Genomic DNA, 19,565 nt, shown 5'->3' on the forward strand with positions numbered 1-19,565 from the left:
AAACCATCACTGGCCAGTAGCAGTCCACACTATTTGTAGGTAGTGAGCCACAAGACAAAAAAGTCACTACTAGTGAAGAGGTAGGAGACTAACAAAGAACATCGTTCACTTTTTCTTTCTCTCATTTACTCATCAACAGAGTATCCATTATGTGTCAGAAATACTAGCTAAATAAAAAAACTTAAATTACCTTGCAGGCTGTGGAAACACAGAGGGTGCCTAAGACACATTTGTGGGGTAGAGAGGTTGGTTTCAGAAAAGACTGGAGGAGGTCATACCTGACTTCAGAGTTATTAGAGGATGGGAAGAGACAGCTTCGTGTTGCTACTGTTATGACTGTGTAACCGGTTCCCCAAACACATACAGTACTGGCTTAAACTCAAGCCAACATCTTTTATGCTCACAGATTCGGGGGGTCTGGGATCTAGACACGCCACGGCAGGGCCAGTCTGTGTTCCATGGTGTCTGTGGCCTCAGCTGTAAAACTCTAAGGCTAGGACTGGACTCACCTGAAGACCAGTTCACTCACATCTAGTGGTAGATGCTGGCCACTGGCTGGAGGCTTCAGCTCTTGTGTTGTCTCTCTGCATGGGTAGCTGGCATTTCCTCAAAATACAATGACTGGTCCCCAGAGTAAGAATCCCCCAAAAAAGGAGAATCCCACCCCCCCAAAACTATATCCTTTTTATGACCTGGAGTTTGTATTCCTTTGCAATATACAACTTAAGTAAAAATTTCTTTTAAAATGTATTAACAACTTAATACTGCACACTTATTGTGGCCCAGGGCCTGTCCAACAAAACGTTGCATGGATTAATTCCTTTTATCCTTACAACCCTATGCAGTAGAAACTTTTATAAATCCCCTTTTACAGATGAAGCACAGAGGTTAATTAACGTGCACACGGGTCACACAGCTAGCAAGTGTGCAGTGCAGGACTTGAACCCAGCAGCCCATGTCCTGTGCGCACACTCCTCACTGCTGTAACCTATACTGGCTGCCACCCTGCCCAGCTCCCAGCAAGACTGCAGCTCCCAATCCCTCCTGCCTAGAATGTCTGCAGCCGTGGGACACTAGGCTAAGGTCCCTGCGGCCAGGAACCTCGGTTCGTCACTCATTATGTTGTCCAAGAGGGCCTCTCCATTTTTGTTAAATACACGAAAAGTGCCAAGCTGGGAAGCTCTCCCTGAGGCCTAACCTCTGACCTTTCACACCGCCTACAGAAAAGCCCTCGAGCGCAGCGCCGAGCCGCCGCTCCTGCAGCCCGCGGCCACTAGGTGTCGCCGCGGCGTCCCGGGCGGGACGGCGGGAGGGCGGAGCGGCGGCAGATGGCGGGGATCATGTGGGCGGTCGGACGCCGCTCGGCCGCAGGCCTCCTGTCCCGCTCGGCGCTCCCGGGCTCGCCTCAGACCCAAGTTGCGGCCCCGCGGCGGGCGAAGAACGTCCCACTCAGCGGCCGGCGACACCTGCGCGCCGGGACGGCCGCGGCCTGCGGGCCCAGCCTTGCGGTGAGTACCCGCGGGCCGCCGCCGGGCCGCGCGCCGGCGCAGAGAGACCGCGCACGCCGCCGACGCTCTGCGCACGCGCGCACCCCGCTCCCACCGGGGGCGCTGGGCGGGGGCTGAGCGGGTCCGACCGCGCGGGCTGAGAACAAAGCCCCGCGGACGGGGACAGTCTCCAGGCTGCCGCGGCTGCAACCGTGGTCGTCACGGCTGCTCCGACTTCTCCTTCAGAGCAACCCTTTAAACATGCCGCCTGCGCCCTGCACCCCAGGGCCTCTGCTCACCTCGCAGCCCCGCGCCCTCCGCCTTCTTTCCCCCCAAGAGCAGGTTGGCTCACGGGCCCGACTCACAGCCGCCAACCCCTTCACTTGGTGGCAACCAACCCCTTAAAGCCCCTTGGTGCCTTCCCAGGAGGCAGTCCAGCGGAGGGCCCCCACCTCCCGCGCCCCTCCCGCGCCGTCTCCGCCTTTCTCCGGGCACAGGTCCGCGCCCCGCGCGCTGGGTGCTGCCTCCGCGGGGCCCCTCTTAGCTCGCTGCTCGCTGCCGCCCCACCCCGTTATTTTCTCCATCTCTCCAGCTGGTCAGTAGGGCCGGACGGAATCCACGCAGTTGATGTATTGAAAGAAATCAACGGGTCACGTTGTCCCCTGCAGATCTTATTAATTAATCAGATCTGTGAAGACAGCTGTCTGCAGCCAGAACCTCTCTTCTGGGCCGCAGCCGACTTCTGCCTCTCGCTGTCGGGTGTTGCTCGTTTTAGTCAAATGCCCCGAGCGTCACTGATGCTTGCGGGTCACCTGTGCGGGCAGCCTGCGGGTCACCTGTGCGGGCAGCCGGACGGAGCGTTGCTGCCGGTGGAACTCCTGTGATGATGGGCTTGTTCTCTGTCTGTCCCACAAACCACACGAGACCACAGGGCTCCCGAAATGTGGCCGATGCGACTAAGGGACTGACTTTTTAGATTTTACTTTACTGCAATACAACTACATTTAAATGTGGCTGGTGGCTACCATCCTGGACAGCGCGGGCACAGAGAGGCTGGGAGAACTCAGTGTAATTCATTAAAAGAAGGTGAAAAAAATTCCTAAGAAATACTCCTGGAAAACTCTAACATGGTTACTCTTGAATGTAGAAGTGGTGATATCTAAACTTTCATTAATGGACCGTAATATACTGAGAAAAGGTAATGTTCTCCTTAACTTTTGGCTTGTAGGGTTTGAGCCTTCACGGCCTCAACCAGATGCTGAATGTCAAAAAGCAGAATGTCTGTTTGATGAACTTGAGGACAACAGGAACTTTGGGCAACCCAGGGTAAGATAAACACCTTCCATATCAGATCTCTCTCTCTCTCACTTTCACTACCACCCCCCCCCCCCCCCCGGACATCTATACATGTACACACACTTCTATTATCTTTTGTTTCCTTTTCTCTTACCTTTAAAATAAAAAAGACCATCATCCCATATTGAACCTGTGTTCTCCCTTAGCAGCATCACTCAAACACCTCTCTACATCACTACCTACCACATTATTTTTAATGAAATCATATTAAATCTTATGAATGTACCATAATTCATTGAACCCATCCCGTTGTTGGACATTTAGGTTGTTTGCAGAGTTTTATTATTAATCTCTTTGATGTCTTAATAGTTAGGGTAGGGCAACCTTCTGTAGCAAATAGGCCCAAACTGTAATGGCTCAGACCAGGAGGGGTTAGTGTCCCTCTCTCTGGACAGTCCAGGCCACGCCTCTGTGAAATGATTCAGGGAGCCAGGCTCCTTCCGCCTTCCTGTCACCTGTCAGTACTTCACTGTGCTCTGCGTGGTCAAGGTTAGGTCACCCTGTCCAGGTTCTGTTCCACAGAAAGGGACAAGAGCATGGAAGGCCTGGAAGTAGCACTTGCCCCTCACTCACATTTTAGTGGGAAGGAGTTGGTCACATGGCTCCAGCTACCTGCAGAGAAGGCTGAGAAATGTGGTCTAGTGGGTGCCCTGGAAGAAGGAGGTGATGGGCTCTGGTGGAAAGCTGCTAGGCACTGCTCCAGTCTATCCTCTGCTACTGATACCTGCATGGACCCTCCTTCTACCCACCACACACGCTGCCTCCATCCCCAAGGCTGCAGCCACAGCCCACATGGTCACTCATTCACTGTCTCTCAGGCCTAGAAATGACTCCTCTGACTCACACACACACACGGAGTGGGGCAAGAGAACTACTATCACAACTCCCACTCAGAAAAGAGATGTGTCCTGGCCTGTGGTAGTGATGGAGTCCCCCTGGGCAGCACTGGGACAGCTGGCAGAGGGGGAGATTTCCTCCATGAAACCCCAGTTCTGCCCCCTGGGAGCCTCTTTGTCTGTTACCCACCGTGGCCCAAGGGGAGGCAGGCAGTGGGGAGGGTGTCCTCCTTGGGGCCTGGCAGCGTTTGCTGCCTACTTCCTGCTGATAGCAGTTTGAGCTTTCAAAGACTCTCATGCCTTTAAGGCCTCAGTAGGCTCTTGTAGGCTAGGCTCACTTTTCTCTGATAACAGGATTTTCTCAAAAACCTAGGTGGCTTCTGAGCTCTTTACTCCCAGTCAGTCCTGTGGCCAGTAGCCACATACAGATTTCTTCCATAGATGGAAGCCTGGGCTGCCTTATTTTCTGCATCTTCACCCCATGCTCAGCTCTCTCAATCTGTTTTTGCATCAGGATTGGATCCTCTTTTGTGGCTTAATGAGAGGCCTTTGTTATTCAGAGCCTTATATTCTCTTTTGGCTTTTCCGGTCTATATGCAGCCTTTAATCCCCAAATGCTTCGTTTCATTCCATCGGCCTGCAGATGTGCCAGTTCTCTCCCGGCTCACCTTTTTCATGTCGCACCAACTAACAGCAAGGAGCCATCATACACAGAAACACTCTAACCGTCCCCACAGGCTTGGTAAGCACGCTATGGGCCTTCCAGGTTATCACAGGCAGCAGGTTGACAGGGCCTCGCGAGTACCCAGCCTGCTGTGTCAGTTGGCCCCTTCACACAGCCTCTGAGCCAGTGCTGCGTGCTGCCTATATTAGGTTTTTGCTTTGGTGGCACCATTTCCGGCTCCTCCCCGCACAGACTCTTTCTGCTGTCCCCTGACCCCTGCAGGTGGTCCTCTGAGGTTCGGTGGGGCCCTCGTAGGATGCCCCAAGTCCAGTTCCCTTCTTCAGGGTCTACTTCTGGCCTCTGGGAAGCACATCTTTGTCCTTTGTCCTGCCATGAGTAGGAGGACAGCCCACTTCTGCTATGGTCCAACTGGCTGCTGTCAGGTAGCACCTGCCAAGCTCTTGACTTTGGATTTTATACCTGAGTCAGGTGTATCTTTATGTTCCCACATTCCTCAGGACACATGTCAGCCTCTTCTGCAGGTTCTCTCCAACACACCCAACGAGGCCACCACTGTCTTTAAAGAACAGCTCCTCACCATCTTGTAATCAGTCCTGTAATCTTCCCCACATCTTACCCTTGAGGCGGGTGATGGGCTGAATGGTGGGTGGTCATATGGCAGATCTTTATGTCTTGCATGAATTAGCTAGCAGCCATTGGTGTCTTACCTTAGGCCTCCTGGAAACTCTCGGATGATGGGGTTGTCTGGGATACATCCTGTAACCTGCACATATATCCTCATAGGGGCACAAAAGCTCATACAAGAATGTTTATTCGAGCAGTATTTTTATTGTTATAATTCACATACCATAAAATTTACCATTTAAAACAATGTACCATTTGTGGTTTTGAGAATATTCACAAGGTTGTGCATCTTTCCCCAATAACTCCAGAATACTTCTATCGTTCCACCAAGAAACAACGTGCCCATGAATAATCATTCCCCATTCCTTCCTTCCTCAAACCCCTGGCAATCACTAATCTACTTTCTGCCTCTATGGATTTATAGCAGTTTCTTAAAATTGAAAAACAGGAATGTCTCCAAGTCACAAGTGTTGATAAATTTTCAAAAATTGAACATAGCATGTAACTCAAAAATAGCTCAAGAAATAGAATATTACTAGCCCCCAAAGCAAGCCTCCTGCTCACTTCTAGTTATTAACCCCTCCATGCCCCAGAGTAACTATCATTGTGATTTCCAAGAGACTGGATTAATTTTGCCTGGTTTTTTACTTTATATAAACTGTATCATTAAATGTGTGTGTGTGTGGCTTCTTTCAGTCACCATTGTTTGTGAGAATTTTCCATACTGTTATATTTATAGGCATTTCTGGTTTTGCTATATAGTATTCCATTGTATGAATATACTGCAGTATATTATTAAAGTATAGTTGACATACAATATTATATTAATCTCAGGTGTACAACATAGTGATCTGACATTTATAAACTTTACGAAATGATCATCTCAATAAATCTAGTAACCATCTGTCACCCTACAAAATTATAATGACATTATTAATTATATGCCCTGGGCTGTACATTACATTTCCATAACTTATTTATTTTATAACTGAAAGTTTGTACCTCTTAATTCCCTTCACTTATTCTGCCCATACCCCACCCTGGCCTCTCTGGCAACCATCACTTTGTTCTTATATCTGTGAGTCTGTTTCTGCTAGGTATGCATTTCTTTTGGGTATGTACCCAAGAGTGGAATGGATGGCATATGAATGTATTCAACTTTAGTGGATACTGCCCAACAGTTTTCCAAACTGATTGACCCATTTACTGGCCCAGCAGCAGTATCTGAAAGCTGTGGTTGTTTCACTTTCTGGCCAACTCTTGACACTATCTGTCTCTTTCATTTTAACCACTCTGGAGGTACCTCCTAGTGACTTTTTAATTTGTATTTTCCTGAAGATTAACAAAGTTTTACACTTTTTCATATGTTCACTGGCCATTTGGATATCTTTTTATTTAAGGAAATCTGTTCAAGTATTTTACCCATTTTTCTATTGTGTTTTCTTTTCCTTATTGATTTGTAAGACTTCTTTATATATTCTAGAAATGAGTCCTTTTTCAGACGTATGTAATGCAAATTTTATCCTACTTTATGGTTTGCTGGACATAATTTTTTTTTTTTTTTTTTAAATATATCTTTTATTGATTTCAGAGAGAGGACAGGAGAGGGAGAGAGAGAGATAGAAACATCAATGATGAGACAGTCATTGGTCGGCTGCAGCCTGCAACCCGGGCATGTGCCCTGACCGGGAATTGAACCCCGATCTCCTGGGTCCTAGGTTGATGCTCAACCGCTGAGCCACGCCCAGCTGGGCTGGACATAAATTTTAATAATAAAAGCATTGGAAAGCTCAACATCCAGCTGAAGGGGATAGGTTGAATAAATAAAATATTATGAAAATATGCTAATATGGAACAGTTTCCAAGATGTATTAATGAAAACCGTAATGTGCTTCATTTGCATATTGAAAAGAATATAAAATGTTTGGAAGGATACGGAAGAGACTGTCCTCATAATTGACTGGGGTTGGGGGCTGCCTGTTAGGGAAGAAAGCTACTTTTAGCCCTTCATGCTGTTTAAATTTTTACTCTGTACATGTTCACTATTTTCCATCAATTTCATAAATATAAATTAAAATAAATGTGATTTGATGTTAATAAAATGAAGCAGTTTGGTAATCGTATGTTTTTGGTGGTTTTTGTTTCCCTGCAGCTCTCTGGATGAGACCACCTATGAAAGACTGGCTGAGGAGACCCTGGACTCCTTGGCAGAGTTTTTTGAAGACCTTGCAGACAAACCTTACACATTGGAAGACTATGACGTCTCCTTTGGGGTACCTCTTCACTTATTTTCATTTTTTTGTTTCCCCCCTAAGAATTTTAGCTCACTGAAGTAAAGAATATCCTTCCAGCAGAGGTAAGCATCCAACAGCATTTGGTTAAGGGTGAGACCAAAACACTAGGGCTCACATTCCAACCCTGCTCCACCAGGCATGTGACCTTGTGCAAGTCACTCAGCCTCTTTGAGCCTCATTTTTGCTTAAAAACACAGATTCTCAAGATTCACTCAATATCCATGAAGATAAAAAGGGACCCAGCATGTGTTTGTCTCACCAGGCAGGCATGTGGAACACTCAACTACACCACTAGTTTTAAGCAGGGTAAGATATTGCCCGAAAAATATTCATATTATACTGACATGGGCCCCTCATAGGAGCATATTTTTTAAAAGCTCACCTGAGATTCTAATGTGCGTCCCTGGGTCCCACCCCTAGGAGTTTTTATTTAATGGATCTGGGAGTATGGCCCAGACAATGCATTGGGGTTTTAAGTTTTTTTAAATCCCCTCCCCAGTTGATTCTAATACACAGCTTGGGCTGGATGAAACTTGAGCCCCAGATCCTGGAAGCCAGGGCATGCTGGTCCGAATCAAATAGCCACCAGGTGGCAGACTTTAGCAACAGTCCACTCTTGGATTTAGAATTACTGTATTGCTTAGGCCTTAGGAAGCAGTTCTTTTTTGCCATTGGGAGAAAATCCCCTGCAGAGATTAATCCTCTTGAGAGCAATTAATTAATACGTGGAAATGTCATGAAGTGTGCATTTTGGATTAAACCATGGAATTATTTAGGACAACCAGCTGTCAGTCTGAAGTGATAGAAATACTGTTGGATATGGCTGTTGGATCACTGGGTAGGGAAGGGACTCCCTCAGATGGAGCAGGTGGCAAAATCTGGATGTAAGGACAGCAAGGGACTTGGTAAAATTAGAGGCAATGGGCAAGAAAGGAATGAATGCCTTCCGGGTGGTTTTAATGATCACTATCAGCAGCAGGGTCCTGGCAGGGTGCTTATGCAGACAGCCTCAGAGGGCAGAGCTGCCTGGGAACCACTGCAAACTGACCTGGCCAACTGTACCATCTGTGGGATGATTAGAGCTAGGGAAGTTATAGGTCCCCTTTCCTCTAGCTACCAAGGGCTCTAGCTAAAGGAAAATCATTCTCAGGCTAAACTCTGCCACACATGCAGACATTTATTAGCATGTCACAAAAACAGTTACACCGCCTGTTCTTACAGGATTGGCGAAGCCCCACCTTGACCCAAGTACTTTGCATAAATGTTTCATTCCAAGCGAATGTGCCAGTATTCTAGCAGCTAGATTCTGTTGACCTCATTGAGTCCAGCAACAAAAGCTTCTGCTCAGTGGTGGGTCACAGGACCTACTGAATCCTCCCTCCAGTGTCTCTTTGAAGAGTGACTCAGTTGCTGGGCTTTCCAGATCCTGTAACCCATTCCTGCAAGGGAGGAGCCACCTGCTTTTTTCTAGCCAATGCATATACCCTGAGCGTCATTCTACTCACCAGCAAAAAATTATTTCTAGCAAATTATTTGTTAAAGGCATATAGTAGCTGCCTCTGTAGCTTGGACTTCTGAATAAATACTTTGAAATGCTAACTACCCTGGGGTGTGATTTCCTGATTAGAGTCTTTCAGGCTCTCGCTTACATATTTCACATATAAGATATGTCAACGTAAGAAACATTCAAACCTGTAGAGAATTTTTGAAAGTTTATTTGAGTCAAACTGGTCACAATTGCTGGGAAGCAAAATCTCAATGAATTGAGAAAATGCTGTGGAAAAATGGCAGTTCTGCACTCTGCTTTATGCATTACAATCAAAAGAGAGGATGTCAGTGGGCTACATGAAATCCATTGGGGATAGATTAGGGAAGCAGGAGAAAGCAAAGCAGGGAAACTTCTGGGATTGAATAGAAAGTAAAATGATAGACACTTACTTCTTTGACATAGGTGTATACAGGATAGTTAACAGTTAACTCAAAAACATTGAAGAGATTTGTGGTCTCCACTCTGGTGTGGCACCTGTGCTTTGAGAGGTCTGAAAAAAGGAAATTACTTTGACATTCTAATGATATGCTATTGTAGATGCAAAAAGACAATAGACAGGCTCAGTTAAGGTAAAGATTGACTTTTGTCAGGGAAGATTCTAGCCTAGGACCTGATTACCTGACATAAACTGCTTTTAGTTAGTAAGTTTTCATTTCAGACCATCCTTTGTGGTTACTTGAGGTCTCTGAGTTCGGAAGGCCGCCATGCAGGCCTCCCCTGAGTTTGTCAGGTTTAGAATAGACAATGGAACACCTCTCACACTATTACTTGAGCTTTCTTGGAATACAGTCTCCCTGCCCTTAGGGTTCTGGAGGAGGGAGAAATTTTACTCTGCCCTCCTAGGTTCTTTCAGCTGATCTAATAAATCTACATAAAACAGATTAACAAGAGAAAATAACCAGATTTAATTACATACACATGGGGACCCCACATTTATGAGAGAGTTATAGACCCCAAATACATGAGAGGTCAGGGACAGAAAGTTAAAATGAGGAATATATGGTATTCTGAATTAAAGATGAGATAAGGCACCTTGGGGCTTCAGAAGGGAGGAAGGTTATTACTACACAATAAAAAGAGCAAATGTTTAGTAATTAAAAGTTTTCCCTGTCATATAACTATGTCATAAAAAGTTATTTCTGGCAATAACTTTTATTATAGGCAAGGCCCCAAATTTAAGTTCTTCAAGGGAGACATAAAAGTTTTTCTTAGGGACGCAGGGTCTTCATTGCCTTCAGCCCAAGATAATTCACATGCCAAAGTGGCACATTTTGGGGAGGCCTATTCTGAACCCCTCCAGGGTCCAGTTGGATGTTACCTCCTCTGTGAAGCCCTCCTAGATACTCCAGGCAGACACCACAGGTTCTTCCTTGCCCAGCACTCTGAGGATCACTTTGTGGAGCACGGGATCACCCTGTGTTCTAATTGTCTTTACACATCACTCCCATGACAAGACTGAGTTCCTTGGCAGTAGGAACACTGTCCGTTCTTGGTACCCCAGTGGAGGAACATTGCCAAGTAATAAATGTTGATTCACTGTGTTGATGAAATGGGGCCCACATACTTCTCTAAAACACACTTTCATTGATGGTACTCAGCATTTATAGGTATTTTGCCTCTTGCTACTGGCCAAGTTGGCAAATGAAAACAGTAATCCAGATACACCCAAGGATGCATTTGTTGTTATTTTTTCAAAATGAGAACTTGCTTGTTGCCATGTTCATCATGCACTAAGTTGCTGGCATATGACTGGTATAGAACACAGGTTTATATATATATATATATATATATATATATATATATATATATATATATATATATATATATATATTTTTTTTTTTTTTTTTTAATCCTCACCTGAGGATATTTTTTCCATTGCTTTTCAGAGAGAGTGGAAGGGAGAGAGAGAGAGAAGGGAGAGAAGCATCGATGTGAGAGACACACATTGACTGGTTGCCTCCCACACGCACCCTGACTGGGGCCGGGGATTGAACTTGCAACTGAGGTACATGCTCTTGGCCAAAATCGAACCCAGGACCCTTCAATCCACAGGCGGACACTCTAGCCACTGAGCCAGACCGGCTAGGGCGAGCACAGGTTTCTTAACCTTTTGGGATCAGGACACCCCGTAAGAGTCTGACTGCTCTAGATCCTCTCCTGAGAAAAGCTCCACACACCCATCTGCGCAGTTTTAGCTTCAGGGTGGGGGCTGTTTGCAGATCCCTGACGACCACCCCTGGGTCTCAGGTTATGGACACCTTCATATTCATTATTCTTATTCCTCAAGGGGAAGTCGGTGCCTAGTTGAGGAGTGTGGGAAGCCTCCCCTCACTTCACTCTGCCCCGTGTGTGTCTGTTTCTGTAAGTTGTTGGTGACAACAGGAAGTGCTGTTCTTGCTTCCACCTCTGTAGGGCTGATACTGACTGGCGGGAATTAATGAGCCTCACCAGCTGTGGCCGGGGTCTGTCCTGATTGATTAATGCCTGTGCTTCGGCAGCTGCTAAATGTTTTGGCTGTCTCTAACCCTCACCCCACCCACCCCCCGCATTTAAATCTGCCCACACTCCCAAAATAGGCTCTGATTGCTACCGAAGGAATAGCAATAATGAACAAAACGGCCCTCTTCATCTGGTCTATTGCAGCCAGCTCCAAAAGCAGTAAAAACTCGTGGTGAACCAGTAAGGCAGTTCATTTCCTTCCTGCTCTTGCCACTTTCCTTTGGAAATAGCTTCAAGCTCCATAGGGAAAAAATATCTAATTACACACAATGAACAGGAAGGAGATGGGGGCAGTGAGTGTTGAGACTTTCTGCCTTGCATAGCCTTGCCCTTAACTTGGGCACAGGTTATCACAGTACCTGATTATCACAGTGCCTGATTATCACAGTGCCTGGTTATCACAGAACCCGGTTATCATCCGCTCCGTTCATTCATCCACAAATGTATTTCCTATCCATCCAGTATTTTGCATGAAGAACGGATGTGCTAGACACTGAAGGGGAACAGACAAATCTGCTCACAAGGGGCCGGGTTCACATTATTCGTATCACCGGTATTCCCATTGTCTCTATAATTTCTCTTTTTTAATCAGAAAAAAAGGTTACTAAAAAAATAATCCAACAGCGTCCTCCCCATCCTGTGCCTATCAGTTACATTATTACTGGTACTTTCTCCATCTTTTCAGTGGCTCTTCGTGTTTGTGATCCAAACATAAAATGTAAGAACCATTCAGGGCCCCTTGGTTGGACAGGGGCTCTGGAAGGCACAGAGAAAGGGTGCCGTGTATCTCTGCAGGTTATGCAGGGCTGGGGAACAGCGAGAGGCTCCCCAGTTCACCAGCTCCAGTAAAGGAAACTTAGCGGTGTAGCTGTTTGGCGTAGCTGTTTCTTTAATATCCTGCGCATTCTAAGGAAACCTCAGGCCTTGGGACTAAAGGGCTCCTTTGTTGAAAGAGTGTTTTCAAATTTAAATGAGCATTTATTGAGCAAAGTTGGACCAACTGGTCTTTTGAAGGATTCACAGCTGCTGGAGAGGAAAATAAAGCTGGAGAGGATTGTCTGAGAAGCTGATGAGATGCGTGGGAAGGGTCTGGAAATAAAAACCCTCGTCTGGAGTGTCTGCCTCCTCCCAGCAGAGCTGAGGCTACTGCTCCACTAAGACGAGCAAAGCAGATGGTTTGATTATGTACCTCTTTCTTGCCTTTTTTCCTTCTTTTGGCAATGAACTTGTCCTGTCCCATGTTTGGGCCAATGTGGTACCCCAGGAGAGCTGGTGTCTGAGGTTTTTAATGCCCTCTAGTATGTTCTGGCCAGTGGTTGAGCAAACAAGGCAGCGATCAGGATGCGAATCTTCCTGTTTGCCAGCTGCAATACTCAGACAAGCCTCAGCACTGCGTGCCTCCGTTTCCTCATCTCGAGAGGGGAAGAATGATTGTTTTTCACCTTGCTGAACTCACAGGGTGTGAAGGAAGGCACTAGGAGATTTGAGTTTGTGATTAATCATAGTCTGATTCTGAGAGGAAAGTTCTTTCTGCATGATACCCTATTTCTAAACACTAAAGACACTTTTTTATGGTGTATATTGTGTGCTTGTATGAGTTCAAAGTGTTGAGATGTAACAAAATAGGAAGCAATTATGATGAAGTGATAACTTCATCTTATTTTCCTCTTGCTTTTTCCCACCTGATCCCCTAGAGTGGTGTTTTAACAATTAAACTGGGCGGAGATCTAGGAACCTACGTGATCAACAAGCAGACCCCAAACAAGCAAATCTGGCTGTCTTCACCATCCAGGTATGTTTAGAAGTCAGTCTGTCATTGTTAAGCTTGTTTGAAACATGACATTATGGACCATTTAAGAAGTGTCCCCCCTCGTGTGTTAGTATCTATGTAAGTGATTTAAGAAGTGTCCCCCTCGTGTGGTAGTATCTATGTAAGCGAACCCTTCCTGCTGTTTGACAGCATGTCTCGTTCTCAGTAGGAAAGTTGATTCCAGTTATGTAACTTCTATCTGCTGATCATTTGGCTCCTATAAGCAGATACTGGATCATAAATAAGATCTGAAGTGAAAAATTTATAACTTTTCAGAACCGGCCTAGACAGTTTTCCTCTATTAAATCGTTGCCCTGCCTTTTAAAAATTTAGCCACTTTTGATATTGCAGCATCTGGACAAGCTGCACTTTGTCTCCAAAGCAAGTTAAAATTTGACCTCTAGTTTGTTTTGAGCATCTCAGTTAAAGGTTAGTTGCACTCCGTTTGCAGAATTGGGCTTGTGCTCTGTGGAGGTGGGAGGGCGTTTTAAGCTGCTATTCCAGGCATTTAATCCCTGCTGCCTTTTCCATTATGTGCTTTCAGTCTAGTGGAATAAAAGATTGTGTTGAGATGGCCTGTGCTGCTTCTCAAGGCCTGAAAACATGCGGGGAGAGAGGGTCTCTCATCCTTCTGGCTGCTGTTGAAGTGATTATAAGAAAGTAAAAGAGAGACGCCCACAGAAAGCTCTTAGACCGGCCTTTGTGAGGCATTCATTAGCACTTCCAAAGAGAACATATTGACTGAATTGGGAAAGGACCAAATATAACTAGACATAGATTCTTTGAAAGCCTAATGGTGTTTGTATTTTTTAAAAAATTTAAGTCACCCTGGCCAGGTAGTTCAGTTAGTTGGAGTGTCGTCCTGTGCACCAAAAGGTTGCAGATTCGATCCCAGTCAGGGCACATCCCTAGGTTTCGGGTTCCACCCCTGGTCAGGGTGCACACAGGAAGCAACCAGTCAGTGTTTCTCTCTCTCTCCCTTCCCTTCTCTCTAAAAGTCAATGAAAACATACCCTCAAGTGAGGATTGAAAAAGAAAATTTAACTCTTCACCTGCCCCAACCTTGATCTCATTTTTAGGCAGGTAATATTCGATTTGTCAGTTTAATAAAGCATTATGCCTCCTTCAGCCCAACTTCATCTATGTTATAATTCAACAAAAACAACTCCAGAAATCACTGTCATTCCTAGCAAGGCCCTTAATCACAAGTTGCTTGCTTTTTAGGCTCGGTTTACTTGAAGTTCAGGGTTTGCCCGGTGCGGCCAGTTAGCCCATTCCCACAGCCGCGCGTGAGGGCCGCGCATCCCTGCCTCTCACCTTCGGAGGAACCGGGACGAGGAACTAGGTGGAGGAGCTCGAGCCCAGCCTCCCGCTCTGGGGATCTGTGGCTGTGGAAATACCGGGCAGGGCACCGGAAGCAACTGTGATGGCCCCACTAAAAGAATTCTTTGTTGTGTCTAGAGACTGAAAAAGTCCATATCGTATTTGGACACACGTACCAGCGATATCCTATCCCAGGCATGTTTAGAAGCATGTACTTCTGGGTAATAATAAATTCCTGGAAATTTCAAGTTGTGTATATATTTGTAATCTGCAATTTATAATGGGAATCTGGAGAGCAAATCTGCCAAGCAGCCATTTTTTTATCACAGATACTATGTCCTCAAAAAAAAAAAATATATATATATATATATAGATATATATATATATATCTATATATATATATAAAACACTACATTTTTCACATTGGTTCAGAATCATCTTTCATGGGGCTGCATTCATGAGATTTTGGGGTTTTGTCAAGTTGACAGCTTTTCAGGTCCTGTGGAAACAGCGGCCTTTCCCAGCCCCTTGCCCCCACTGAGGAGGCCGTAGGATGGCATGAAGGAGGGGTCTGATGGACCCTGGACGGCAGTGCCTGTACTCAGAGCCCCGGGAGCAGTGGAGGGGCCTGGAGGTTTCTCTCGCTCTGCCTGGCACGCTGGTGGCAGGTCGGAGCCCTGGGACAAGGGAATGTCTTCTGGATTTGATCTGGGTCCTTGGTCCTTTCTACGTGACCCAGATGGTTTGTGTTCTGCTGTTTGTGCAGATGAAGCAAAGGCCTCAGTCCTTTTGGTTTGTCCCGTTTGTCTCCAGTATTAGGAGAATGTTCAGACCCCAGCATTTGGTTGATAATACAGAAATCCTTGATTTTTTAGATCCCAAAAGATACTTCCCTTCTAAGCTTTCCTCCACCCTGGCAGGCTCCTCCCAATCTTGGACTTCGGAAAATCTCCCTGTGAGCACACAGGTGCCCCTTCTCTTGGGCGCCCAGCATCCTCTGCTCCTTCCTTTAAGGCGTCATCCTGTACCCTCCTTATCTACTGCATGTCCGCCCCCCACCAGGCTGAGAGGCGGTGGAATTAGTGGGCACATGTTGTGTACATCTGGAATAACAAGACGTGGCAAAACACACTCCACCTGTGTCTACAGCATTCCCAGCGTGAAGTGCACAGACCACTCTTGTTCCCTAGCTGAGCTTGAGGTGGCCAAACTGGCCTGTCAACTGTTTCGTGGATTTAAGGTTGAATTAAGAAAAAACATTTAAAAAAATAATAAAATAGGTGGTTGCCAGGGCCTAGGAAGGGGAGGGAATTGGGAGTTACTGCTCCATGGGTACAGGGTTTCCTTTTGTGGTGATGAAATATTTATTTTGGAATTAGAGGTAGTGGTTACACAACATTATGAATGTACAAAAATGATAATAATGTATACAAGGGACAAAACATGTCAACGGTATATGAATGACGTAGTTTAAAAACACTGCTCTGATACAGCAGGTATCATATATGAGTCAGGAAAAGTAACAGATCAGAGTGTAACACATGGAGACTTATCAATAGAGTTCAGATGTTTTCAGGTCTTGAGAATTATTCTCTGACTTATCCCAGAAGATTAATTGTGTAACTATTCTTAAATAGAAAGACCATAAGACAAGAAGTCAGATGTATGCCTCATTAAGTATTACTTTCTAGAGTTCCACTCCAGTCGATTTTTTGGTGGCAGCCTCTGTGGAATCAGTGTTTCTTCTAAAGGGCTGTCCCCGGGATGAACTGTGTGTGTGCGTTGTCTTGCAGTGGACCCAAGCGCTACGACTGGACCGGGAAAAACTGGGTGTACTCCCACGACGGCATGTCCCTCCATGAGCTGCTGGCCACAGAGATGACCAAAGCCTTAAAAACCAAACTGGACTTATCTTCTCTGGCCTATTCTGGAAAAGACACCTGATGCCCAGCCCAGTTCTAAAAACATTAGATGCTCGAAAGCCACGACCCCAGCTTCCTTCTGCTGCTGAATGTCTAGTTTGTTCCATTCCTGCTTTTGAGGACAGTTGTATTCTGGGTAACAGCTCTGGGAAAAGAATATGTCACCTCCCACCCTACCTCTGACTTTGAATGTTTAATTTCCTTAGTTTTTGGATTTATTGTCTGATTTCCTCCCTCACGTGATACCCCGTATCTTTTTAATACCTACATGCCCATACCTTCATATATAACCTTGCAACAAGGAAAAATAATGAGGAAAATCCTGAGAGGAGAAACGAATGGGTTTCTCCATTCATCCTTTGAAGGACTTAGTGAAAACTGCATGAAGAGTGGCTGGCCTATCTCACCATTCTGTCTCAAAGTGAGACTCACTGGAGAGTAGCCTAGAAATGTTCCCACGCCTCTTGAAAACATAAACACCTCTAAGCCTGTTGCTATTGAAATCTCAAAGGCAACTGGGGAATTCTCAAAGGAAGACCATTCTCTCTGTGCTTTGTGTCTGCCAGGGTGTATTAGCCTGCAAGGGGTGACTCGGAGATACGGTGCTGTTTCTCCCATACGTACATATATGTGTATGTACACACACATTTAAATATGTGCTCGTGGATGTTGTGTAATAAATGAGGAAAGGGAGCTGAGGAGGCTTCTTGCAAATTTTGAAGGGCCACACGAATAGAAGAGACGTTTGTGTCAATGCAAATAACCCTGGTTTGCACTTGGCTCAGTCCAAAGTGTTGTCCATCTCTGGGCAAGTTTAACACACTCACTGGACCTCTCTTTTCCCATGTGTTAAATGAGACAGTTGAACTGGATAGAGTATAGTGGATTCCCAATTCAGACACTCAGCATTCCTGTCGGGCAACTTAACAGGCCAGCTTTAATTACCTCTGGTAGACGAGGGATGACAGGAACAATTTTTTTAAGCTATAGAGTAAAATATATGGTTATTAGAATTACTTGAATGTCCATTGAATTCATGTTCAAATAATAACCATCTTTTATTGTACCCTTACTGTGCTAAACCTATGCTATAGACTGAATGTTTATGTTCCCCAAAACTCATATGTTGAATCCTAACCCCAAAGGGATGGTATTAGAAGGTGGGGCCTTTGGGAGGTGATTAGGTCTTAAAGGGTCAGCCCCCAGCAGGGGGAATTAGTCCCCTTATCACAGAAACCCCAGAGAGCTCCCTCACCCCTCCTACCATGTGAGGACACAGCTGTCTATGAACCAAGAAGTGGGCCCTCACCAGACAATGAGGCTGCTGGGGCCTTGATCTCAGACTTCCCACCCTCCAGAACTGTGAGAAATAAGTTTCTGCTGTATGTAAACCATCCAGTCTACAGTATTCTTTTATAGCTGCCTGAATGGACAAAGCTGGCCTGCAACACCATATGACCTCATTTTAATACCTTCAGGAACATTAAAATTCATCCAAAGTTATATCCATGATTTTCTTACGAAGAAAGATTCATTAACTTAACAATAAAACAATGTAAGCAAATGTTCCATGGGTATTTAAAATATTTCTTTTTTCAAAAATAAAATTATTGTTTAGTCTGGTGGAAATTTTAAGTGTGGTAGTTCAGAATCAGTGAGAATATAAAATCTTGTGTGTGTATGTTGTATGTGTGTGTTTTAGTCTGATTTTAATGCAAGTTTCATTGGTCCTCATTTGGAACTCAGTTAAATGGTGCATTCACCTACCTTCTATCTGGACACAACATAAAATTTAGGTATTTAACCAGGCTGCTGTAACATGAAAATGGAAGTAAATTAGGGACACAACATAAAATTTAAGGGGTATTTAATCAGGTGCCATAACATGAAAAGGGAAGTTAGGGAACCTGTGCTCTTGGTGCTTTCCTTATGGGCAAGCCTTTCAGGTTTATTTACTTTTATTTTACATACAATTCTAACTGGTTTAATTATAGTGGTACCTCAGTTTTCTAATGTAATCCTTTCCTGAAGACTGTTGGAGTTCTGAAACATTCAAAAACTGGGGGATCCACAGCCAACAGCTAGGCCTCAGGATCTTGCACTCAGCAGAAGCCGTGTGGCATGTTCAACTTCCAAGGCATGATCGAAAACTGAAGCATTTACGTCCAGGTTTATGGCATTCAGTTCGTAAACCGAAATGCTCGTCAACGGAGAAGTTCAAAAACCAAGGTACCACTGTATTTAGTTTTCCATGCCCCTGGGAGAGTCCCATTGAGGCCCTAAAAGGACTACAAGCACAAGAACAGCCACCAGGGGGCAAATAAAACTCATACTCTGACGAGCAAACTGGAAAAGCACCACAATATGGTCCCAGTGGCTCCCCACCTGCCCCCTCAGACCCTGGAGCGTCATCAGGATCACACATGGGAGGATGGTATCACCCACAGGAAGGATGAGTTTCAGGAAAGTGTAAACATTCAGTATAACAAAGGAGGCAAGAATATGTGTAATATAATTTTAGAAAGCTTTCTTTATGTTTAGCTTCTGGAGTGAATAGACCCTTAACCACTAGAGGAAAAATTCCCTAGAATGACTTACAAACCTCCCTCTGAAGATACAGAGAAGAACTGGGGTGTGTAAAAGAGAACCTGAGTCTTTTCATCAGAATTTTAAAAATTCAAACTGCCACTTAACTTGCTTGTTGACACCAGCCTCAGTTTTCTTATCTGTAAAATGGAGACATCTAACTTGTGGTGCCTGGGCCCACATGCAAAGCCCTCAGTACATGACAAATATTGTTATCACATGTGCAGCATAATTTTGTATTCAAATTTGGAGTTTTCCCCTAAAGTATTATTTATGACATTCTCTACTCACCTCAAACTTAGTCAAAATGCTCATTTTATGACCTTGATGATGGATTCCATAGGACATCTCGTGCTCCCTACAGTGCTGACTTTTGCTCCATTTGCATAGCTTCTAAAAACAAATTGACCAACTTTAAGTTTCATAGTTTGTATGAAATAGTAAGTTTGCAATGTTTCTCAAGCTATACCTGCTCCCAAATTCTAATAACCTCATTGCTACCTTTAAAGAAAGATCGTGTTTATAAATGTGAAATTTGTGTGGATGGTCTATGCAAGGTTGCCAAGAAAAGCTGGTTTCCCACCCTCAAGGTAC

At 45.0% G+C, this 19,565-nt stretch overlaps 1 protein-coding gene across 1 annotated transcript; it reads left to right on the forward strand.

The window, feature by feature from the left end:
* Window positions 1–1,340: 1,340 nt before the first annotated feature.
* Window positions 1,341–18,007, forward strand: FXN (frataxin). The gene is made up of 5 exons (XM_087822694.1): window positions 1,341–1,508; window positions 2,716–2,813; window positions 7,141–7,261; window positions 13,025–13,122; window positions 16,257–18,007. The coding sequence occupies exons 1-5, from the start codon at window positions 1,341–1,343 to the stop codon at window positions 16,405–16,407; spliced, it is 636 nt and encodes a 211-aa protein (XP_087678820.1). The 3' UTR covers window positions 16,408–18,007.
* Window positions 18,008–19,565: the final 1,558 nt, after the last annotated feature.

The sequence above is a fragment of the Miniopterus natalensis genome, chromosome 12 (assembly GCF_054644295.1).
Source record: "Miniopterus natalensis isolate mMinNat1 chromosome 12, mMinNat1.hap1, whole genome shotgun sequence".
NCBI classification, from domain to species: Eukaryota; Metazoa; Chordata; class Mammalia; order Chiroptera; family Miniopteridae; genus Miniopterus; species Miniopterus natalensis.

Excerpts from the sequence above, each read along its gene's own strand:
- FXN (XM_087822694.1), top strand. The coding sequence starts at position 1,341 with ATGTGGGCGGTCGGACGCCGCTCGGCCGCAGGCCTCCTGTCCCGCTCG. Across the intron at positions 1,509-2,715 it reads CCTGCGGGCCCAGCCTTGCG|GGTTTGAGCCTTCACGGCCT; the intron begins GTGAGTACCCGC and ends TTTGGCTTGTAG. Across the intron at positions 2,814-7,140 it reads GGAACTTTGGGCAACCCAGG|CTCTCTGGATGAGACCACCT; the intron begins GTAAGATAAACA and ends GTTTCCCTGCAG.